Raw genomic sequence first — 22989 nt, 5'->3', positions numbered from 1 at the left:
AAAAAAAAGCCAAGGTAATTCTGTGTCACATTTTAGGTTAACGTTAAGTTAAATAAGGTAAGAGTTGTGTTAAAATTATAAAGAAAAGCAAGGGAATGAGCAACATAAAATGTAGGGTACCGGTTACCTGGGCGTGGGGGCGAATGAGAAGCCCACAAGGTGGCGGAGGGCGGGGGGAGGTCCAGGGATGCTGGGATGGTCTTGGTCCTTATCCTGGCAGTGGGCAGGTGGCTATTCCTTGCGTCATGTCTTTTTTTCTTTTTTTTTGTCTTTTTAGGACCACCCCCGTAGCATATGGAAGTTCCCAGGCTATGGTTCGAATTGGAGCTTCAGCTGCCTGCCTACGCCACAGCCACAGCAGTGCCCGAGCCAGGACTCGGACCTACACCACAGCTCACGGCCACCGAGAGAGGCCAGGGGATCCTGCATCCCCATGGATACTAGTTGGGTTTGTTACCACTGAGCCACAACGGGAACGCCCCCTGAGTCTTTATCACGTAAATATGTACACCTATTCTTTGGGGTCTGCTCAAATTTAGTAAGCACAATTCAGAAAAAAGGGAAGGGGTGAGAGTAACGATATGCCCAAACTGCCCCGACCTGAGGTTGGCCTAGGAGGATGGGGAGTCTGGCGTCTGCGGAGGGGAGGCCCTCCTAGGTCTCTTTTGGGTCAGAAAAGAGTGGACTTTGTGCAAGTCCATCCATTCCAGCCCACCACTCTCTCGGGCCCCAAAGTCCATGCAGTTCCAGGGAGAAAGGACATAGGTGGTAGGCTGATGCTAAGGGGGCAGGTACCCTGGCTGCCTCCCAGATTCCAGACAGTGACTCAGGCCTTGAACTGGAGGACTTTGCTTCCCATTCAGCCCCCGCAGGGTTCCTAGTTTACCCTGTGAGTGCTGCCACCTGAAATATACTAATAGCTGTTGAGCTGGGGCTGTGGGGTGCAGAAGAGAAGATGTAGCTGGGAGCTCGTTTTGCAGAGGTCAAATGACTGACCAACTGGGGAGTAGCAGTCAGGTCAGAGTGGCTCCAGCACTCAGGTCCTCTTATCTTTTTTTCTTTCTTTCTTCTCCTTTTTTTTTTTTTGGTCTTTTCAGGGCCACCCCTGAGGCATATGGAAGTTCCCAGGCTAGGGGTCAAATCGGAGCTACAGCCACTGGCCTACACCACAGCCACAGCAATGCTGGATCCGAGCTGCGTCTGTGACCTACACCACAGCTCACGGCAACGCCAGATCCTCAACCCACTGAGCGGGCCAGGGATCGAACCTGCATCATCATAGGTACTAGTTGGATTCATTTTTGCTGAGCCACGACGGGAACTCCCAGGTCCTCTCATCTTTTCCATATCATGCTGTCTAGAAAAGGCTTCAGGCTTGATGGAATTTCATGAGTATAACAACCCCCAATTATTTATACAAACCACATTTTAAAACATTAGAAAATACAGAAAAATTATAGAGAATTAGAAATCGGATGAAGAGAAAAGTGTCCATAGTTTCATTTCCACAAACATCCACTGTTAACATTTCAGTGTGTTTCCTTCCAGTCTTTTTTTCTCTCTGCGTTTAAAATACTGCATCTAGAAGCTCCCATCGTGGTGCGGCAGAAATGAATCTGATTAGGAACCATGAGATTGAGGGTTCGATCCCTGGCCTCTCTCAGTGGGTTAAGGATCTGGCATTGCCGTGAGCTGTGGTGTAGGTCCGAGTTCTGGCTCGGGCACTGCTGTGGCTGTGGTGTAGGCAGGCAGCTGAAGCTCCAATTCGAACCATAGCCTGGGAACTTCCATATGCCACGGGGGTGGTCCTAAAAAGACAAAAAGACAAAATAAAATAAAATACTGCACCTATCGTAGGTACTAAGGACGTGAGTAATGTAACTTTCTAGCCTTGCGTATATTTCTCTGTTTTCTGTCATTATTTCCTGCTATTTGTCATTTAAACATGTCATATGACATACGTAAGAAGCGCTCCTGTTAATGAGTCAACCTTAGGCAGAATAAAGCGGGAGGGGTTCCTTCATTCCTGGAGAGTTTAGCAGCCAGCAGACACTTGGGGTCATGGATTTTCCTTTTTTCTTCCTGCCTGTGGGAGCCTTTAATGAGAGTGTTTACTCCCATGGTTGTTCTTTCGTTCCAGGAGCTTGGGAAACAGGTGGACAGGATAGGTTTCTGTGGGTTCCAGGCTAGGGCACCCGTCCACGTTATACTCGTGTCTAGTCAAATGAAAGACCTGGCACATTGATGGCTCTCTGGGGAGGGGGGGACTCGCCTCTGAAGGGCAGAGCTGTCAATGTCCCGCCTCTGAGCAGCCGCCACAAAGGAGCTGGCTTTTCCTGAGCCTTTGGTTTCTGTTTTAAGGTTCACCACAAACTTGAGCAGTGGGGGAAACAAGAAATAGTGCAGTAACTGGGTCATTCTGACCTAGAACCAAGCAAAATGCTTCTAATTACTGCGGCAGACAGTGATGAATCATACCTAAGCAGGCTCGCTGCCTTTTCCGTCCAACGGGCTCAGAATCAGACGCATTGTTTCCTGGCCAGTGGAACATTCGCTGCAGCTTCTTTGGATGTGCGGGGGGAGAGGCGTTTGCACATCTTCCCCGCGTGGGGAGCTGCTGCTCGCCCGCAGCGGGGAGGGGTCTTCGTGTTCTCGGGGCTCCCTCATAGTCACGTCCATCACGGGGCCACCACCATGAAGCTGCCTTTCTGGAGCCCCGACTCTGGGGCAGGTGGGGAAAACGGTGCTCCATGGTCCTGGTATCATGGGAGCCTCCCAGCAGCCTTCTGCCGGGGGGGATTATTATCCTCCTTTTGCTGGGCAAACAGGCTCTGGGACGTGAAGCCACCGCCGCGCCCAGTGGATGTGAGCTCGGCACCCAGCCAGCGTCCAGGGACAGGATGAACGTTGCCGCGGAGCCAGTGGGAGGCAAAGGCAGACCGGGAACCTGGCCCCCGGGAGGTGCCATACCTCCCAGATGTTCCGTTTTTGCAATGTTTGAGCGCCACTGGGCGTAGCGGTGGGGGAGGAGAGGGGAGGGGACATCAGTGTCGGCAAATAGCAGGACACGGGTGAGAGCCTAGCGCTGTGACCGGGAAAGAGATCAGCCTGACTAGTCCTCAAAAAAAAAAAAAAAAAAAAAAGGGAAAACACTTAAGGCTCCGTCCCTGCGCTCCATACCTTTGTTGTCCGTTATCTCCTGTAAAGCTCCCCAGGCCCCTTTGAAGTAAAGCCTTGTTAGCTCCGTTTGTGGGGGAGGGGACTGGAGCTGCCCAAGGTCACACAAGGTCACACAGCACCGGGTGAGTGAGGGGCTGGGCTGGAAACCCAGGGCCAGCGTCCCAGCTTCTCCACGACTCAGCTGCCTTCCTGTAAACAGAAGCTAGGAACGGAGTCTGCAGTATTTGTGCCTGCATTTATTTGGTGTTTGATGGAAGGGACAGAAATCCTGGTGTGATATGCTGATGTCTTTTATACGAACAAACCCAACAACCGGCCCCATCCCAGGGAGAGTTTCCAGCACGGTCAGTGCCGGGAGGAGGCCAAGCAGGAGATGAAAGTCTTGGGATAGCCAGAAAAAAATGAGCTCGGACAAGGAGGAGAATTTCACTTCGTTGGAGAACTTGGATGAGCCAGGCCTGAGGACCATCTTGATACAAGGCCCCGAAGCCCTTCACATTCTTTGTAAAAAGAATTTCTTGCTTTGGAGTTTCCGCTGTGGTGCAGCAGAAACAAATCCGACTAGGCACCATGAGGTTGCGGGTTCGATCCCTGGCCCCGCCCGGTGGGTTAAGGATCTGGCATTGCTGTGAGCTGTGGTGTAGGTCGCAGACGTGGCTCGGATTTGGTGTTGTTGTGGCTGTGGTGTAGGCTGGCGGCTACAGCTCTGATTCGACCTGTAGCCAGGGAACCTCCATGTGCCGTACGTGTGGCCCTAAAAAGAAAAAAAAAAAAAGGAACTTCACCTAGAAGTGCGAGGTAAGAGGAGTTTTGCATGTGGAAGTGGTCATTGGAAGGGTTGCAACTTGTGCGTTATTAGGAAGTAGAGGAAAGAGAGGGAGAATCCTGTGGAAAGTTCTTTCTCATTCTTTGTTTGTGACCTACACGCAGTTCACGGCAACGCCAAGTCCTTAACCCACTGAGCAAGACCAGGGATTGAACCCGTGTCCTCATGGATGCTCATCGGGTTCGTTAACCACCGAGCCACAAAGGGAATTCCAAAGAATCCTATGGAAAGTTTGAACACCGGCTGTGGATGGGTGTGGCTTATAACAGGTTCAGCAATCAGAGGTAGCTGGTAGGTGTTGAGGTATGTGGTTTTGTGCATATTCCAAACAGCTCACTTCAGCTGGGTTCCCGTTTTCTCCATTCCCCTTAGTGTTTCTTGCAGAGGAAGCCATGCCTAAAGGCACTGAAAATTCACAAAGTGTCCAAGTTGCTCTGTAATGTATTAATCTGTTGCTGCAGATTTGTGGTTTAAAAAGAAATTTTGGAGTTCCCTTGTGGCACAGCAGAGTAAGGACTGGGTGTTGTCATTGCTGTGGCTTGGGTCATTGCAGTGGCATGGGTCAGTCCCTGGATTGGGAACTTCCATATGCTTCAGGTGTGGCCAAAAACAAAAACAAAAGGCCCCAAACCCCTCAAAAAACAAGACAAAAAAAAAACAAACATCATAGCAACACGGGTGGGAGCAACACAACAGAAAATACACATCAAAATGTGTGTGGCCTCCACTCCCAAGCCTTTCTGCTTGGCTCTCTAGTTGCCGAGCAGTCCCTGCCAGAGACTGAATGTCTGTGTCCTCCCCAGATTCATGTCTTAAAGCCTAACCTCCAAGGTGATGGTATCGGGAGGTGGGGCCTTTGGGAGGAGATGAGGCCAGAGGGCAGAGCCTTCAGGAATGGGATTAGTGCCCTTTTATTTCCTTTTTTAAAAAATTTTTTTCTTTTTTTTTATTGCTCAATGAATTTATTACATTTATAGTTGTACAATGATCATCACAATCCAATTTTGTAGGATTTCCATCCCACAACCCCAGTGCATCTCCCCACCCCCCAAACTGTCTCCTCCGGAGACCGTAAGTTTTTCAATGTCTGTGAGTCAGCATCTGTTCTGCAAAGAAGTTCATTCTGTCCTTTTGTCAGATTCCACATGTCAGTGAAAGCATTTGATGTTGGTGTCTCATTGTATGGCTGACTTCACTTAGCATGATAATTTCTAGGTCCGTCCATGTTGCTAAAAATGCCAGTATTTCGTTCCTTTTAATGGCTGAGTAATATTCCATTGTGTATATGGACCACATCTTCTTGATCCACTCCTCTGTCGATGGACATTTAGTTGTTTCCATGTCTTGGCTCTTGCAAACAGGGCTGCAGTGAACATCGGAGTACATGTGTCTTTGCGAGTCCTGGTTTTCTCTGGGTAGATGCCCAGGAGTGGGATTGCTGGGTCAAATGGGAGTTCTCTTTTGGGTTTTCTGAGGATTCTAGATTAGGTCACAAGGGTGCCGCCTTCAGGGATGGGATTAGTGCCCTTTTAAAAGAGACCCTGCCGAGTCCCTTGCCTGTTCTGCTGTGTGAGGACACAGTGAGGAGACGGTCTGTCTGAGCCAAGCAATGGGCTCTCATCAGCTACTAAATCTGCTGGCTCCTTGATCTCAGACGTCCTAGCCTCCAGAACCGGAGAAATAAATGTTTGTTGTTTGAGCCGCGTGCTCTGTGGTATTTTTGTCTCAGCAACCTGAGAGGGTTAAGACAGTCCCTCAGCTCTTAAGCCAGTGGATGGACCAGGACACCTCTAAGAACGCCTCCTCTGTGACTTTTGAGTCTCTCAGTGAATGGGCTGGGTGACCAAGTATGGTCCCCCCCCAATCTCAGAAGGTAATAATTAAAGAGGTTTTTTTTTTTTTTTTTTTTTAATTCTTTAGGCATCTCTGTTTTTTCCTTTGGTTGCCTTGGTATCTTTTCTTCTGCTGGATGTTCTTTTCATGCGTCGCTCCTGCTTCAGATGCCAGTGACCCTTGGATTTTCATGTGTGTTTAAGAAAGAGAAAGTCAGGTGTGAGTATTGCGTCCCTAGGGAGAGCTTGTGGCCTGGCAGATGTTGCTTTCTGGGTGCTCAGGACCGTATTGGCTGGTATTCTGGTGGCCTCTAAAGGCCAGACTGTGTCTATAGGAGCGGCCCTAGTTTTCCTTGGTTGATTCAATTTAATTGATTTCTGTCTTTTGCCATGAGTGCACGCCTGAATCCCGGAACTCTGCATGTAGCTGTCAGGTGGGAGGGTGGGGGGCCAAGGGCTCTGTATACAGGAGTTCAAAGAAGTCCCCTGTTTTCACCTACCACATGCCGGAGGCTAGAGTCTGGGTGTCTGTAGCAACCAGCCTCCTCTAGATACTTCACCTGTATCAGCCCCAAGTCTTCTCTCTAGTTTGCATTCGAGAGGTTCGTTAAACCTAAACAAAGACAGAAGTGCTCAGGTCTGTTTAGGGAGGTCAGGTCTGCCATGCAACAAAAGAGATGCTTGAACTGGGTTTTGAAGGATGAATAGGAGTTCGCATCACGAATGACAGGGTAAAGCCTTCTCAAGCAGACAGAGCATAGCATCCACAAAGCACCAGTGATATGAGCAGTCAGCATCCAGCAGCTGTGGCAATACCACCCCCTCACAGTTTATGCAAGTAAAGTGCTTTGAAAAGCTCTCAGGGAAACATTTTATAAAAGCCAAGGCCTGGTTATTCGTAAACGGTGCTTCTCATGGTCTCCAGGACAGATAAAGACTTTTTGCTTTTGGAAGGTCATCTCTTCCAGCCGTTGTGATCACAAAGAAAAAGCCAGCATGCTTGGCTGCTGGGACAGTGAATCTTGTCGTGTGCTTATCATATATCAGGTGCAAGGGAGTTGCCCAGGGGGAGCACAGCATTTGATATCGAGGAGAAGAGAGGGGTACACGGCAGGGAGAGCGTAGATTTGCAGATGTAAATTTAGAAGGAAGTCTCATACCAGCAAAACCCATCACCCTGGGGCGAGCTCTCTCCGCTGTAAGCACCTGACTGTTATTTTCACATCGAAAGCCTATTTTGACAGCAGTGGGAAAGGGTAGTCAGTTCAAAGGTATTGTCACACAGGCCTAATGAAGCCAACTCCTTTCTTTGCTCATTTTCTCCTTGTGATGATAATTTATGTCAATGTTATTTTATTTTGTTTTGTTTTATTTTATTTGTATTTCAAGTCCATACCAGAGACATGTGGAAGTTCCCAGGCTAGGGTTTGAATCGGAGCTGTAGCCGCCGGCCTAAAACCACAGCCACAGCCACACAGGATCTGAGCCATGTCTGCAGCCTACATCACAGCTCATGGCAACGCCAGATCCTTAACCCACGGAGCGAGGCCAGGGATCGAACCTGCAGCCTCATGGATACTAGTCAGATTCGTTCCTGCTGAGCCACGACAGGAACTCCCTGTATCAATTTTCAATTAGCAAATTATAGAAAAGATGAAAGAGGCATTAAAGAAATCTGGAATTCTTTCACTTAGAGTCAACCTCTGTAGATATTTTTCTTCAGTCTCTTTTAAGCATTTTCATTTATTTATTTACAGGTTGGAAGCTTAGTAATGATAATCCGTTACTACTCTCCTGGGCTCTGTAATAAATACTGCAGATGCGCCATTTACTGTCCTCAGCACCCCCTCATATTCATGCCTGGAATCCACCAGCAACCCTACCAAACGGGTACTTTTATCCTTTTTTTCAGACTGAGGAACCTGGGGCCCATAAAGGTTAGGGAAGCTGCTCGGAGCCTAACCTCCAGTAAGTCAGGTTTCAGACTCCAGCCTGGGCCAGAGCCATCATCTTAAAAAACTCTGCTGCGGGCGTTCCTGTCATGGCTCAGCAGTAACGAATCCGACTAGGACCCATGAGGCTGTGGTTCGATCCCTGGCCTCGCTCAGTGGGTTAAGGATCCGGCATTGCCATGAGCTGTGGTGTAGGTTGCAGGTGCTGCTCAGATGTGGCGTTGCTGGGACTGTGGTGTAGATTGGCAGCTGTAGCTCCGATTCGATCCTTGGCCTGGGAACCTCCATGTGCCGAGGGTACAGCCCTAAAAAAACGAAAACCCAAACCAAACTCTGCTGCTTTCTCTCTCTCGACGTGTCTCTATATAACACATATATATGTGATATCACGTCAGTGTGTATATGTATTTCTCTTTATAGTTCTCTAACAATTTAAACTCTTTTTCCGAAGCCGTATCCTACATAATATCCGTGTTGTTTAAAATCATTATGCGCACAGCCACAGGAAGGTGGAGACTGCAGGCTGCCTTAGGCCTTCTTTTCCTGTGGGTCATTTCTGTGGCGTCCCGTTTCCCACCATCACAGACAGCGCTCCGAGGACAGAGGGTGGTGGGCACTCAGGGTCACCCCTCTCCAGTCCCCAGGGGTCCTCCTCTGACCTGATTTGCTCCCCCCCCCCCCCCCCCCGTGAGTGAAGCCACGTTTGCTTCCACTCCCCCCACCCCAGCCTGGCTCAACCTCCCCCGGGGCACTGCCTCACCCCTCTGCGAAGGCGTGAGAACTGGTTTGGGGGACTGGGCCTCGAAACAAGAATAATCTTTGCTGCCTGGGGTGCCAAGAGTAATCCAGCACCTTAGCCTCTTGTCACAAAAGGTAGGTGACACAGAAACCCCTGATTGGTGGGCAGATCAAAGACCCTGGAGGAGTCCCTTGGTGGCTCAGTGGGTTGAGGATCTGGCGTTGTTGCTTCAGTGGTTAAGGTCGCTGTTGTGGCACAGGTTTGATCCCTGGCCAGGGAACTTCTGCTTGCCCCAGGTGCCGCCAAAAAAAAAAAAAAATGTGAACAACCCTGGAAAGAAGATAAAAGTCAAAGTTAAGGGACATGGCACAAATGAGGTGGGCTCCCATTCTTTCTTTCCTCCCCTTTTTCAATTAGAATGCGAGCGGGATTCCTGGATTTTCTAGTCGCAACAGAATGTGCAGGAAGCTCTGGACACGAGCTGGTGTTTGCTTGGTTTCCAGAGCGGTAGACAAGACTGAAATCCAGGCGTTTCAGAACCAGCAGCCCCTGTGACTGTCAGGGCGTCCTGGCCTGGGTGTGCTCCCCGCTCTTGGCCGGGGGTGGCGGTTCGGAGGGCCGTGGGTTTTCCTGGGTCACTGCCACACCTGCGGTCCCGCGGTGGCCAGTGGCGCTGCCCGAGTCCCGGGGCGAAGCCCGTGCTCTCCCCTGACCCTTTGTTCCCGGCGCAAGAGGACGTGGTTCCGGGCCAAGTACAAAACTTTCATGTTTGAGAAGCCTCGGATTAACTGCTGGTGGTTAGACCGACAGATTGGTATGTACCTGCGTGGAGAGCACTCTGACCCAGCAAAACACTTCAGTGCTAAGAAGACGGAAAACTATGGCATTTGCCATCTGACCCAGCAGGAGCCTGGGGCGGATGGAGTGCAACTTGGAAAGTCTGCTGCTGTTTTTTTTTTTTTTTTTTTTTTTTTCCCCTGGCTGTTGTCGTAGCCTCGGGAGCATATACTGCCTTTGAAACCTTTCCTGCAGCTGACTTGTTGTCCCTGCCTCCCTGGGCAGGGGCTGGGGAGCTGGGGTGTCAGCCGACCGCGCACTTGGCACTGCTGCTCTCAGGGGCATTAAGAGCTCCCCGCACAATCAAAGGCACAGCCCGGAGGCGGGAGGCTCAGCCGGTGTTCGTTCGCAGGTCCCTGGGCTCAGCCTGCTCCTGCTGCTCCGTTTCTGGGCCGCCTGAAATGACCACCTTCTTATAAGGTAGGGGGTGTTGGTGCCCGCTTTGGGGGTCGGAGAGATTGGCGCTGGCTTTTTGGCTTATTTAGAAAGACGGCCCTGGCCCCCGTCAAGCAGAATAATGGCAAAGCATTTTCCTTTTGCATAAGGTGCCGGGAGCCGTCAGCTGGGCAAATCCACTTAATGAATTTGTTTCCTAATTTCAACTGTTGGAAACAGTAGCGAAAGGGATGATAAATAATTCGTTTTGCACAAAGGTGGACACAGAAGCAGCAGCGTGGCCACTAGAAGTGACAGGCTAAGGGGATGGTCACACTCTTTGGGAGTTTCTTCTTCCCTGGAAACTTGGCTTTATTCTGAAGGGGCTTCACTCCCATTCAGTCCTCCGTGCATCGGAGGAGCGGGGACACCGCATGTGCTTTGTTCTTTGGGGTGTTCTCTCTGCCACTGGGAGGACAGAGGTCTGGGAGGCGGCTGCAGGCAGGACAGCCCGGGTCGGAGAGACCAGTGGATGGGACAAGCCGAGCCCGGCTTTTTTTCCTTAAACAACACCTGCGTCGTTTTACGAGCGTCTTTCGGGGAAGACGGGAGAAATCTACATGAGAATGCTGTTTCCTGCCAGGGGGAACCTCAAAGAGTTTATAGGGGACCATCCTGCTGGCGGAATGTGTTTATGGCCACATCGTATACTCCTGCTGCCCTGCTGGGGCGCTGTGCCCACCCCTCCCACGGGAGGGAGGTCCCCCAGCTCGTGCTCGAGGAATGACAGGAGGTCTTGGCTCCCTGCCCCCACCGGAAACTTTGGACTCAGCGGAAAGAAGTTCCCATACTTGTGTGTTGGCTGAGGGATTCTTACCTTTGGCTCTAGGGACATGGGAGGAGGAAGGGACAGGCGTTAGTGGCTGCTTCGACCTGAGCTGGAGTTTGGGGTGATGACTCTGGGTGGGACTGTCTGTGACCGTCCCAGAGGCCCTGCAGGGGGGCGTCGGGCTGTCTCTGAGAAGGGGACAGGTGTGTTTTGGATGCGATTCGGAAGGGAGGCAGATGGCAGAGGGAGGGGAAGAGAAGCCTGATCGGGGTGGCCAGTGGCTTTTCTCTCTCGTGGACTTGAACTCCGGCTTTGACTCCAGGGCACGGCCGCTTTCTTTTCTGCCCTGGTCACCTCTCCAGGCGAGGCCGAGAGGAGGCAGAGGACAAAGACAAGTGGGTACCAGACCGCGCCAGACTTTGCACGTAGGAGGGCTCAGCAGATGCTTGTGAGGGAACAGACGGCGGGCGAGCAAGGGGCTGGCTGGAGGGTCCCAAGCGCCTGGTGCGCGGGGCTCCTCGGACCTGCCCTGGCCCTGCCGTCCTGCGCTCTGAACAGTCGGATCCCGCCTGCTTAAAGTCCTTGCCTGGCTCTACGGGGTTAAATCTGAACAGACTGGAAGGGCCTCGTCTGGACTGGCCCTCGGGAGCCTCCTGTCCCCTCTCCCCACCCCCTTGTGTTCCCCAGGCGCACGTGGGTGTCACCCATGGGGCAAGCCTGGGTATATCGCCCACCGCTTGCCCAGATGCCCTTTCTTCTGTGCAGCCGGCCGACTTGGCCTCACTCCCTGGATTCCCCTTTTCCAGGAGGCCTCCTGAGATTGACCCCAGATAGAAGCTTCCACGCCCGTCTCCATTTCCTCGGAGCTGCCCTCTCGCCTACATCCCTGCTAAGGCAACCGCCTCGCTGCCTTGTTTACCTGTGCTTCCTCCCGACCTGTGGGCTTCTCCAGGTCAGGCACTCTGTGCATTTCACTTTCACCCTTAGCTCCCAGAGGGAAGGAACCATGTCTGCCACGTATCCCAGACTAGGGAAGCATGTATTTCAGGGCAAAACCATGGATTTGGAAGAGGGAAGTTCCAGGCAGAGACCAGGCCTGGAGTTGTCCTCTTGTGGCTCAGGACAGGCCCAGCTGCGTGAACTTGGCTTGGGGACCTGGAAGGCCTCCAGCGGCGTCTTCTCTCTGAGGCTGGGGTGGCCCTGGCCGGAGGGCCAGCAGGGTCTGTGGCTGCCTGGGGTGATGAGCAGAGTCCACGGCCGAGCCTTTGTCAGATCTGCTGTCTGCAGACGCTGTCCTGGGCTCCGTGGGGAATGGGGGAGCTGGGCTGCCGCATCCAGTATCGCAAAGCCCCCAGCGGGTGGAAGACACAGACGCAGCCCTCTGTGCTGTTAGAGGGAGAAACCCGGAGCCAGTGAGGGGCTGAGGGTGGCGGTGGGGGCGGAAGGGGGCGCCCCGGACCTTGGCTTAAGTGTGAGCTGCAGGGAGAATGGGCACAAACAGGGCCCGTGGGGCAGCCGTGTGTTCACCAGGAAAGAACAGAAGCACACATCCTGTCCTTTGAGACGGGAAGGGCGCCCCTCTGACTCTGCAGGGGATGGCAGACGGGCAGGTGAGTTCAGGGAATACCCGCTGCAGGCAGGTTTCAGCTACTGTAACTGTGACAGCCATGCCCTCCTGGGGCTGACATGAAAAGCTCAGGTGTGTTTTCCTGGTACCCCTGGGGCTGCCGGGGCTGCCAGTGATGCGCTCAGGCAGGACCACGTTCTGTTTCTTTGCCGTCCTCACTGTAACCTTGACCAAGGGGTCTCCGTCTCCCTTTCTGTCTCCCTCTGCCTCTTTTTAGGGGTTATTATCTGGGACCTGCAGCATTTATGGGAAATAAAGAAATGACCAGACTTAGTTCCTGTTGTCCGGGAGCTTCAACGGGGAGAAGTGTGTGGAAATCTGCCTGGGTGGGGACTTTGCAATCGGTTTATTTATTTTATTTGTTTTTTGCCTTTTCTAGGGCCGCACCTGTGGCATATGGAGGTTCCCAGGCTAGGGGTTGAATTGGAGCTGTAGCTGCCAGCCTGCACCACCGTCATAGCAACACAGGATCCGAGCCGCATCTAAGCCTACACCACAGCCCGCGGCAACGCTGGATTGTTAACCCACTGAGGGAGGCCTGGGATCGAACCTGCAACCTCATGGTTCCTAGTTGGATTCGTTTCCACAGCACCACAACGGGAACACCTAGAAAGCCAGTGTAATTATTGCTGTTGGAGTCCAGTGAATCCAATTAATTCAAGATCTCTGGTCGCATCTAGAAATTAGAATTATGGACAGTATTTTCTTTTCTTTTCTTTTCTTTTATTTATTTTATTTTATTTCATCTTTTCTAGGGCCACACCCAGGGCATATGGAGGTTCCCAGGCTAGGGGTCTAATCAGAGCTGTAGCCGCCGGCCTACACCACAGCCACAGCCATGCAGGACCCAAGCCTTGTCTGCGACCTACACCACAACTCAGGGCAACACCAGACCCCCAACCCACTGAGCAAGGCCAGGGATCGAACCCGCAACCTCATGGTTCCTAGTCGGATTCGTTAACCGCTGCGCCACCACAGGAATTCCAGTTAATTTTAATTTTAGAGAAGAAGCTAGAATTTCTGAACATCAATTATAGACCAACAGCCCTCCATGCGTTGGTTCATTTAGCCCTTGGTTCAACTCTGGAAGGTGGTTCATGGTACCGTCATTTTACCAGTGAGGAAATGGAGGTTCAGAAAGCCTAGGTAACTTGCCCAAGGCCACACAGCCTGAGAGAGGCAGAGCCGGAAATTGAGCCCCCGGTGGTTACATTCCGAAATACGTGCTTTTTACTACCCGGCAGGCGGATCGTGAGTGCTTTGCAAGGCCCAAGTTTGGCAGGTTGTTGGAAGTTAGGTGAGCCCACCTTTATGGAGGGGTTTATTACCTTGCACCTCAAAGGGACCTGCGAGGCCCTCTCCGAGACGCCTGCTGGTTTTGATCTAACCGGGCGCCGTGGCTGAGAACCGAGGAGCTCCCGCCCCCCAGGCAGCAGGCGGTTGGGGACGGCCTGTCTGCCGACGGATTAACCCAGATCCCTGGGGGGAAGGGGGACGAGCAGGGGGCGGTGATGGCTTTATTTTTATGAGCAAAAGGCCTGTGTGCCACAGCCAGGGATCCGCAGAGCTGGGTGTTATCTTAGGCCTCGCGTTCCAGCCATTCCGGGGATGCGGTTGCTGGAAGGTGGGGGCTCTGGGTTTAGGCAGATGTGCCTCGTTGCTTGACCGATAGAAGACAAAGTGAAAGGGGCTCAGACAAGAGCGGGAAAAGGGTTGTGGACCCAGAGTTTAGCTGGACACAGACCTCTTCAGGGTCCCCAGGAAGTTGTCCGAGAGCTTATTTTTTTTAAATTTTTAAACATTTATTTATTTTTAATTTTTTGTTATTAGTACTTTTTAGTAGTTATTTTTTTATTTGTTTTTATTAGTAGTATTTTTAATAGTTATTGTCCATGAGCTTTTTAAGTGAAGCGGATTTTCTGCCTCTTGGGCAAAACTTTTGATAGTCTATTCTTAAAAAAAAAAGAGAGAGAGAAAGAAAAACAAAAAAGGTCACTTCAAGGGGAAATTGGAGCTAGAATATTTTTCTTGGGAAGCACCGGCGTCTAATTTAATCGCTGCTTTAATCTCCAGGGGAGGCCCAGTCGGGCAGTGGGAGAGGCGGACACTGTCCAGGCCCCCGCTGATGGTTTGTTTGTTTTCCCTGCCTCTGGAAAAGCGGCAGCTCACCCCTCCCTTGGGAAGGGTCTCCCTGTCTTCAGGGAGCATTCTTTGAATGCCCTTCCTTGGTCTTCTTTGTCTGGCTAGAAATGTGGCTTTTTAAACGGGGGCTTTTCATTTCCTGAGGCTTTCTTTTCTGGTCGTGGCAGCTGCCCTTTTGGGAAAGCACCATGAGAAAAGAAGCTAAGGCAGTCGCCTTCTCACCAAAAGTTTTGGCACAGCTGGACAAGGGAACGCCATGCACCGCCACCCCCTGCCAAAAAAGGGGAGAACTTTTAACAAATGCATCTTCATCTTCTTCCTGGAACCAGGAAGTCCCTGCTTTCACTGGAAGCCAAAATTCTCTTGCTTCGAGCGGTGGTTGGCCAATCTAAACGTGTTCCTAGGGTAAGACCTCGGTCGTGTCCCTTAATCTCATCCTGCCTCAGTGTCCGAATATGTAAAAATGAGAGCCGTGCTCTGTGCATTTTAGGGCCGTGAAAGAAAGGACAGGTGCAAGCTGAGAAGTAGCTGCACAAAATAGCCCAAATAAAGGACGACTGGTTTTTGGTTTTTTTCTTTTTGGGCCGCTCCTTGGCATACGGAGTTCCTGAGACAGGGCTCAGATCCGAGCCACAGCGGTCACCCAAGCAGCAGCTTCGGCAGCGCCGGATCCTTAACCCACTGTGCCAGGCAGCGATTGGACATGCGTCCTAGCGCTCCCAAGAGGATGCAGATCCCGTTGCGCCACAGCGGGAACTCCATGACTGCTGCTTTGATTCTTTCGTAAAATGATCTTGGGGGTTTTGTCACTCAAGACAAGAGATGCTTTGAAGCCCCAGACTCAGGCTCTTCACCTGAGAAATTAAGATAATAACGCTTTTGTCACAGGACTGCTGACACAGAGTAGATACTAAACTGATATCGGTTTCCTTCGTCTTCCATTCAGACTCGAGGTCCCCCCTCCGATATAGGTGTGTATCTATCTACTGACATGAAAGCTGCATACACGGAGCACGGTAGATCTTGTCTATTATTTATATTATAAAAAGCATCCTGAAAAATAATAGAACGATGAGCTCAAGCAGAGGTAAACAGACATTTTTGCATTTTCTTTTTTTTTGTTCACACTGGACATAGTGCTGTGTGTGTAAGGACTAAAGTGGGGACTTTATAAGGTTGGTCACGTGGTTCAGGGAGTGACGATGGAGCCTTCCCTACGGAATAAGCGCGGGGTTTTATGGGCTCCCAGGGTATCGACGAGAACTCAGCCCAAGAGGGTGTCTGGCTTCGGGTAGGCGTGTCTGCTTAAGTCTCATGAGGCCAACTTTCTTTCGTTTAAAAAAAAAAAAGTTTTATTGATGGATAGTTGATTTACAATGTTGTGTGAGCTTCAGGTGTATGTAGTCGTGTGTATAGATGTTAATCCCAAACTCCTGATTTAGCCCTCCCCCATCCTTGACCCTCTGGTAACCATATGTGTGTTTTCAATGTCTGTGAATCCAAATGGCATGATTTCATTCTTTTTCATGGCTGAGTAATATTCCATTGTGTGTGTGGGAATGCATGCCTGTGTGTGTGTGTGTAATACCACAACTTCTTTATCTATTTCTCCATCAGTGGACATTTAGGTTGCTTCCATGTCTTGGCTATTGTGAACAGCGCTGCTGTGAACATAGGGGGGGTGCATGTATCTTTTCGAATTAGAATTGTTTCCAGAGAGTTCCTGTCCTGGCTCAGTGGTTAACGAATCTGACTAGGAACCATGAGGTTGCAGGTTCCATCCCTGGCCTCGCTCAGTGAGTTAAGGATCCAGCGTTGCCGTGAGCTGTGGTGTAGGTTGCAGACACGGCTCGGATCCCGCGTTGCTGTGGCTCTGGCGTAGGCCGGTGGCTACAGCTCTGATTGGACCCCTAGCCTGGGAACCTCCATATGCCGCGGGAGCGACCCTAGAAAAAAGGCAGAGACAAAAAAAAAAAATTGTCTCCAGATAAGTGCCCAGAAGTGGGATTGCTGGATCGTGGGCCAAAAACTCTATTTTTAGTTGTTTAAAGACTCTCCATACCGTTCTCCACGGTGGCTGCACCCGTTTACATTCCCGCCAGCAGTGTAGGAGGGCTCCTCTTTCTCCACACCCTCTGCGGCTGACTTTCTAGCCTTGTCCTCTGTAAGTCTGAAGCAATACTGCAGCTTTCTGTAAAACTGGGAGATGTCTTATCACAACCAGAAAAAAAACCCACTAGAAGGTAACGGTAACAGGGGTTTATAACCCTCAAGCTGAGGGTGTCTGCGATTTTCAATTCTGCTCGTTTGAACTTGCTAACACTGCTTTTCAGGGACGAGATCTTGGAGTTGGGCTTTCACTTCTGGGCCAGGCACTAGCTGTGTGTCCTTAGACGGGCCCCCCCACCTCTCTGAGCCTTACTTAGTTTCTCCATCCGTAAAACAGAGAGAGAAGGAGGGAGAGAAGGAATGAGAAGGAATGACCAGACAGGACTGTCGCTAGGATTAAATTAGATGATGCTGTGGAGATGCCTAGCAGGGCAGCCTTTCTTTGCCGTTAGTCTGTACTTCACTGTGACCTTCAGTTGTTTCTACTGAGATTCTGTGGGACGTTCTGATGTTTCGCTGTCCATTTTTGTGCCTGTGTTTCATTTGCTTTTTTTTTGGTCTTTTTAGGGCCGCACCCGTGGCATATGGAGGTTCCCAGGCTAGGGGTCGAATCAGAGCTATAGTCGCCGATCTACACCACAGCCACAGCAACTCAGGATCCGAGCCACCAAAGCTCACAGCAACGCTGGATCCTTAACCCACTGATCAAGGCCAGGGATCGAACCCGCAACCTCATTGTGCCTAGTCGGATTCATTTCCACTGCGCCACGACGGGAACTCCCTCATTTGATTTTTAAAATGTAACCTTCAGTTTCTAATAAATATAAACATGCAGACAGTCTAAAAAATTAAACATTACAAACTTTAGAGTGAAAAACAGCAATCTCCTTCTCACCTATTTCCACTCCAGTGCTTGCCACTCAGAGGCGACTGTCTCTTGTCTGTTTTGCTGTGTTTTCCTGGAATTTCTCTTTTCGTTGACAAGTAATGACTCATGCTGCACTTTTTGAATTATCTCTAAACCATCTTTTCATTCTTACCGGGGAAGGGGAACTGAGTGGTCTCACGCCTCTTTCCTCCTCCCCTGTGAGTACACACACGTGTGCACACACCTTTTTCCTTTCCCCTTCCTTCCAGAATACTTACAGGCTCATCTTGGAGACCTTGCAGGTTCGGTTCTGGATCTCTACGATAAAGTGAATCAGATGAATTTTTTGGTTTCTCAGTGCATATAAAAGTTACGTTTACACCATACTGTAGTCTATTAAGCGTGCAATAGGCATTATGTCTTAAAAAATGTACATACCCTCATTTAAAAATACTTTTATTACCAGGCTAAGGATCCAACATCGTCACTGCAGCAGTTCGGGTCACTGCTGTGGTGTGAGTTTGATCCCAGCATTTGGAACTTCCAAATGCTGCAGGTGCAGCCAAAAAAACCTTTATTGCTAAAAAATGCTAACCATCCTCTGAGCCGTCAATGAATCTTTTTGTTGGTGGAGGGTTTGAAATATTGTGAGAATTACGCAAATGCAACACAGAGACAGGGAGTGAGCAAATGTTGTTTTTATTTTTTTTTTTAATTTTTACTTTTTTATTGAAATATGGTTAATTTACTATGGTGTGTTAGTTTCAGGTGTACGCAAAGTGATGCAGGTATTCACACTCGTACACACGTGGCCCCCTTTGGGACCCAGCCCCTTTGGGCTGCTCAAGTTCTCACTGATTCCCCCCCTCCACCCCCACATTACTCTGTAGCACTTATGGACTGTGGCCCTTTTTGTCACTTGTCATTTATGATTTAAAATTCACGTGAATGTCCAGATTTAGAAATGAATGATCTTGCACTGACTCCCAGGAGCTGTGCTAGGCCCTTTCACACACTCTGGCTCTTTTACTCTCTCTAATGACCAGTCAGTCCTTCCAAGTGCCCATTGTACAGACAAGAATACTGAGGCCCCGTGAGTCCCACAGGCCTTCTCCCTTCCGCTACGCCAGGCTCCTGTGCATTCAGGGGAAGGCCCTGGTTCGACGGCCGTCTCCATGGTGACGGGCACAGCTTTGGATTCTGTGGTTGAAGAGCATCACACAGCAGCCTTGGAGCGCAGGCAGGGAGGGGAGTGTGGTGTGTCGGGGTGGCAGGAGTCCCCGCAGTCTGCAGACAGGAGGACCTCCAACAGGAGACAAGCTAAGACACGGCGCACAGAGAGCCCGAGGGGGCAGAGCCCAGCCTGGGGAGGTCACAGAGGGTGCCCTGGTTCCATGAGGCACTCGGCTTTTGAGTTTGACCCTGAGGTCCTCTTGTCTCTGGCTCTTTAGTTTCCCATCTGAGAGCTGCGGGTTCCCAACAGGCCAGCGAGCCCCCGCTGCGGCTCCATCTCTGCCTGCCCTGGCAGGTGCCTGGCCTGTGAGAGCACAGCCGGGTGCAGGTCCAACAGGACCAACAAAAAGGACTGCAGCGTTTCCATCTGATGCTCGTGGCTTCTTCCCCATCCTGGTCACCAGCATTCAGGGATGATTTCAAATGCCTCCTTAGATGGGCAGGGGGTGGGGGGGGATTTTCTCCTTGCTCCTTGCTTCCAGACTTTAAAGCTTTGATGATGCTCAGGGGAGTAAAATTAAATGTCCGCTGTTTTTAGTGCGAACACCCTTCCGTCGCTGCGCTGTCCCTTGTGCCTTCTCCCCCCCGCCTCCCCCCACCCCCCCCCCGACCTTCCTTCCTGCTTTCATTTCCCTCCCATCCTCCTGCTCTGCACCCTCAATTCTCTTTTCTTTCAACAAGAGTTTTTCAGGTTACTTATCATCTTTGAGACTTGGCTTTGCCGTCTTTGAAATGGGCTTGATGAGATCCCTCACGCGGCGACCAAGCTTGTTCAGCAGGGGCGGACGCCTGGTGCCTGGCACACGGGGCCGGAGCAGGGGCTCCCTCTTTATTGCTCCATCTGCATCAGGCATTGCTCTGCCTTAAGGGTGGAGCGTCCTCTGGGCCAGTCAGCTGTCAGGTGAGCGGCACCAGACCTTGGCCAGGGAGGGTCTGGATGCAGGAGTTCCACGGAAAATGAGCCAGACGTAAAGCTTCTTGCTGTGGGCGTTAAGGACGCCAGACAAAGACCTATGGAAATCGGAGGCATTTGTGAAGGTATTAATTGGCGGCAGCTTTCCATGGACCACCCTAGAACAGAACTCATGCTGGTGTCCCCTGAGGTCCCCCCTGCCCCCTGCCCCCGACGTGGCTGGTAATCCCTCCTGTGCGAATGGAAGTATGTGGCAGGTCCAGAAAAAAGGCAGCTGAGACGGCTCTGCAGCCGCTTCTGACCCAGGCTATTAGGTGGCTCGGCAGCTGACCTCTGTCTTTGAGGGGCCCTTTCTTTTTGTTGGGGCTAATTCCCGAGGCAATCCTCTCAACAGCTCATTTCCCCCAGGCTGTAAGCAGGGGCTGCCCGAGGGGCCTCCACCGCCGACAGTTATTGCCACAAGCAGGAAGTGTTTAATGGTTTCCATTTATCTGCAATTTGGAAGAAGGAAGGCTGGGCCTTTCTTACAACAGAGGCAGAAAATCAACAGGATGACTCAGGCCCATTTTACCTGCAAGAGGGAAATCAGAGCTCCTGAGGGCACCAGCAGTCCCATCTTGAAATTGCTCTGCCACCGAGGGCACAAGGACGGGGGCAATGTCATAGTGCTGAGTGGGCTGGTGCCAATCCCCCATCTAGTGTGACTGGGCCTCCGTCCCTGTGAGGAAGCAGGAAGCTCCCGTCTTATAGCCTTACCAGGGCTGGCATCTTGTGCTATTTTTTTTTTTTCTCTTTTTTGGCTGCCTCTGTGGCATATGGGGTCCAGGGCCAAGGATCAGATCCAAGCCACAGTTGAGACCTAAGCCACAGCTGTGGCAACGCCAGATCCTTAACCCACGGTGCCGGGCTGGGGATTGAACCGGCGTCCCAGCGCTCCGGAAACGCCACCGATCCTGTTGTGCCACAGCAGGAGCTCCTGCTGTGCTGTTTCTAAAGTAAAATGCCGCTTTGAAAAGCACCAGTCTAGGCGACATGAAATATACGATCATGTAGAAGAATCGCGTCATCTCCTTTCATCCCATGGCAGGAGTTTATTTGACTCTTTTCTCAGATGATAGCGTATTTCTGAAAACCCACCCGGCACCTGTCAAAAAGAAACCCTTAAATTTTAAAAGCAGAGTTTTTAAAGGCCATGGTGGTGGTGATGATCCGATAAAAGGAGAAATAAATCATATAAAGCAAAACCCCTTTCCCCCCAAATTTCGATTATTTAGAAAGGAAACCTGCATTCCTGGACAATTATTGGATCAAAAAAGGCATCAAAAGGGAGGTTATAAGCTGCCTAAAAGGAGGTGAAAAGGGGAACATTTTACACTAAACCCAGGTGCCACAGCCGAAGAGGCACCCAGGGGAAGATCAATGGCCTGAAATATCATCGTTATTAAAGGAGGAAGATGGAAAGTAAAGGTGACGATGAAGTCATTTTAACTTTGGAAAAAGTGGAGTTCCCGTCATGGCGCAGTGGTTAACGAATCCGACTGGGAACCATGAGGTTGCGGGTTCGACCCCTGGCCTTGCTCAGTGGGTTAACAATCCAGCGTTGCCGTGAGCTGTGGTGTAGGTTGCAGACGCAGCTCGGATCCCGCGTTGCTGTGGCTCTGGCGTAGGCCAGTGGCTACAGCTCCGATTCGACCCCTAGCCTGGGAGCCTCCATATGCCGTGAGAGTGGCCCAAGAAATGGCAAAAAAAGGCAAAAAAAAAAAGTTTGGAAAAAGTACAACAAATTAAGCCAAAAGGAAACAGAAAGAGGGAGATATAGCCAAAAAAAAAAAAGGAAAAAAAACCACAACGAAATAGAAAATAAACAAAACATTAGGAAAGATATAAATTTAAATGCCAGTTCTTGGGAAGGACTAAATAGAGCAATTTCACTGTATATCTGATCCCACAACACTGAGCAAACATCTGAACCTGCACGGAATGGACTGTCATGCCGCCGTTAAAATGGTTCCAACAGCATTTATAAGAGGATTGGGTGAATGTTTATATCAGATGGAAAGAGCAGAAGCATAGATTGTATCCTAGAGTGATGCAGCCCCCGAGCTCCCTCCTAGCCCCAGGAGAAATAAGTCGAGAAAGAATACGTCATTTAGAAGGATAAGCAGTAAGGTCCTGCTGTCCAGCACGGGGAACTGGATCCAGTCTCTGGGGGTCGAACATGATAGAAGATCGTAGGAGAAAAAGAATGTATATTCATATATATGGATGACTGGGTCACTATGCTGCACAGTAGAAATTGGCACAACGCTGTAAATCTACTATAATTTAAAAACATATGGTTGTAAAGCACCCTATACCAAAAAAAAAAAAAAAAGGGAGATGAGATGAGTGGTTGACTGACTCCATGTTTTTATGCTTAATTGGGCTTTATCTTGTATTTAGTAATTTCGATTTTATTGGAATATATCCTTTCATAATATTGCATGTAGTTCGAAGGTAGTAAATGGAACAAGAAATGAGTACATCACAGTCTGACAGAGGGAAGGGAGGACTGACGGGAGCTCAGGGCAGAGGAACGGTGACGACCTTGTGTTTGCGGGCAAGCTGCTCACAAAGGGCCACATCTGTGCGATGCCCTTCGTGTGTGTCTGCACACAAAGTGCCTTTGTGGCTGCTTGGGGCCAGAGGATGGGAGACTTGGGGGTGACAGCTAAAGGGTAGGAGGTTTCTTTTGGGGGGGATGACAGCGTTCTAAACTCAACGGTGTGATGGCTGCAGCGCAGTGTGAATATCCGGAAAACAAAAACCAAAGAAACCCTTCGCATTGTACCCATTAAGGGGGGGTGAATGCTGTGGTATGTGAATTAGCTCTTAAATTGCTGCCAAAAAAAAAAAAAAAAAAAAAATCCCAGTGGTATCTGGGAGGATGGAGACATAGTGATTTTCTTGCTGTTTTTCCACCCTCTTCTGTCATTTCCAGGTGCGATTCTGCATTGCCTGCATATTGGAAACATAATGAACTAAAACACACTTTAAAGAGAGAGTGTTCATAAGGTCTTTTAGCAGAGAAGGCACGGATGGGAAATCTGTTAGCCTTCCTCCCGGGAAGGGGAGCGGAGGCCACATCCCATCATCCTGAAGTTGGGAGGCGGCGGGGGTGGTGGCTGGTTGTCACAGATCAGTGCATTGTCCGCTGCCCTCTCGTAACATGTGGCTCAGCGCTGTTCTGCGGCGCGTCCAGGGGAATAAAGCATCCTGGGTCTGGAGGGTCCCCCAAAGCAGGATCACCTGGCAGGGAAAAGCCGGGGTCTGCAGACCACTAAGCCCGTCTCCCAGGCGGGAGACGCTGCCGTTGCTGAATGAGAGGAGGCTGTTCCCTCGATAACCTCCTGTAATTGCCCGCAGTAGCCGCAGCCAAGAGCCGCCCTCTCCTCCCCCGGGGCTGGTGGGGGGGGGGGGGGGAGACGCGGCCCTCCCCTCCTTGTCCCAGCTGGGTTTCCTTCTACCGTGGGGCTTCAGGCTCAGGG

At 50.7% G+C, this 22989-nt stretch overlaps 1 protein-coding gene across 9 annotated transcripts in view; it reads left to right on the top strand.

Annotated features, from left to right (window-relative positions):
- Positions 1-22989, top strand: part of GREB1 (growth regulating estrogen receptor binding 1) — a 135508-nt gene that overhangs the window by 42014 nt on the left and 70505 nt on the right. Inside the window, exons 1-2 of one of the 9 annotated variants that reach the window (XM_047782628.1) lie at positions 10578-10773; positions 11377-11522. The exons of 2 other annotated variants lie outside the window; for them this stretch is intronic. In XM_047782628.1, coding sequence (XP_047638584.1) covers positions 10695-10773; positions 11377-11522 — 225 coding nt within the window. In that variant the 5' untranslated portion in view covers positions 10578-10694. 6 more of the 9 variants (XM_047782630.1, XM_047782631.1, XM_047782629.1 and 3 more) reach the window with 6 other exon arrangements.

This window comes from Phacochoerus africanus, chromosome 5 (genome assembly GCF_016906955.1).
Source record: "Phacochoerus africanus isolate WHEZ1 chromosome 5, ROS_Pafr_v1, whole genome shotgun sequence".
NCBI lineage: Eukaryota > Metazoa > Chordata > Mammalia > Artiodactyla > Suidae > Phacochoerus > Phacochoerus africanus.
Note: the sequence above shows the minus strand (reverse complement) of the source record. Positions and strands in the feature narration are given on the sequence as shown.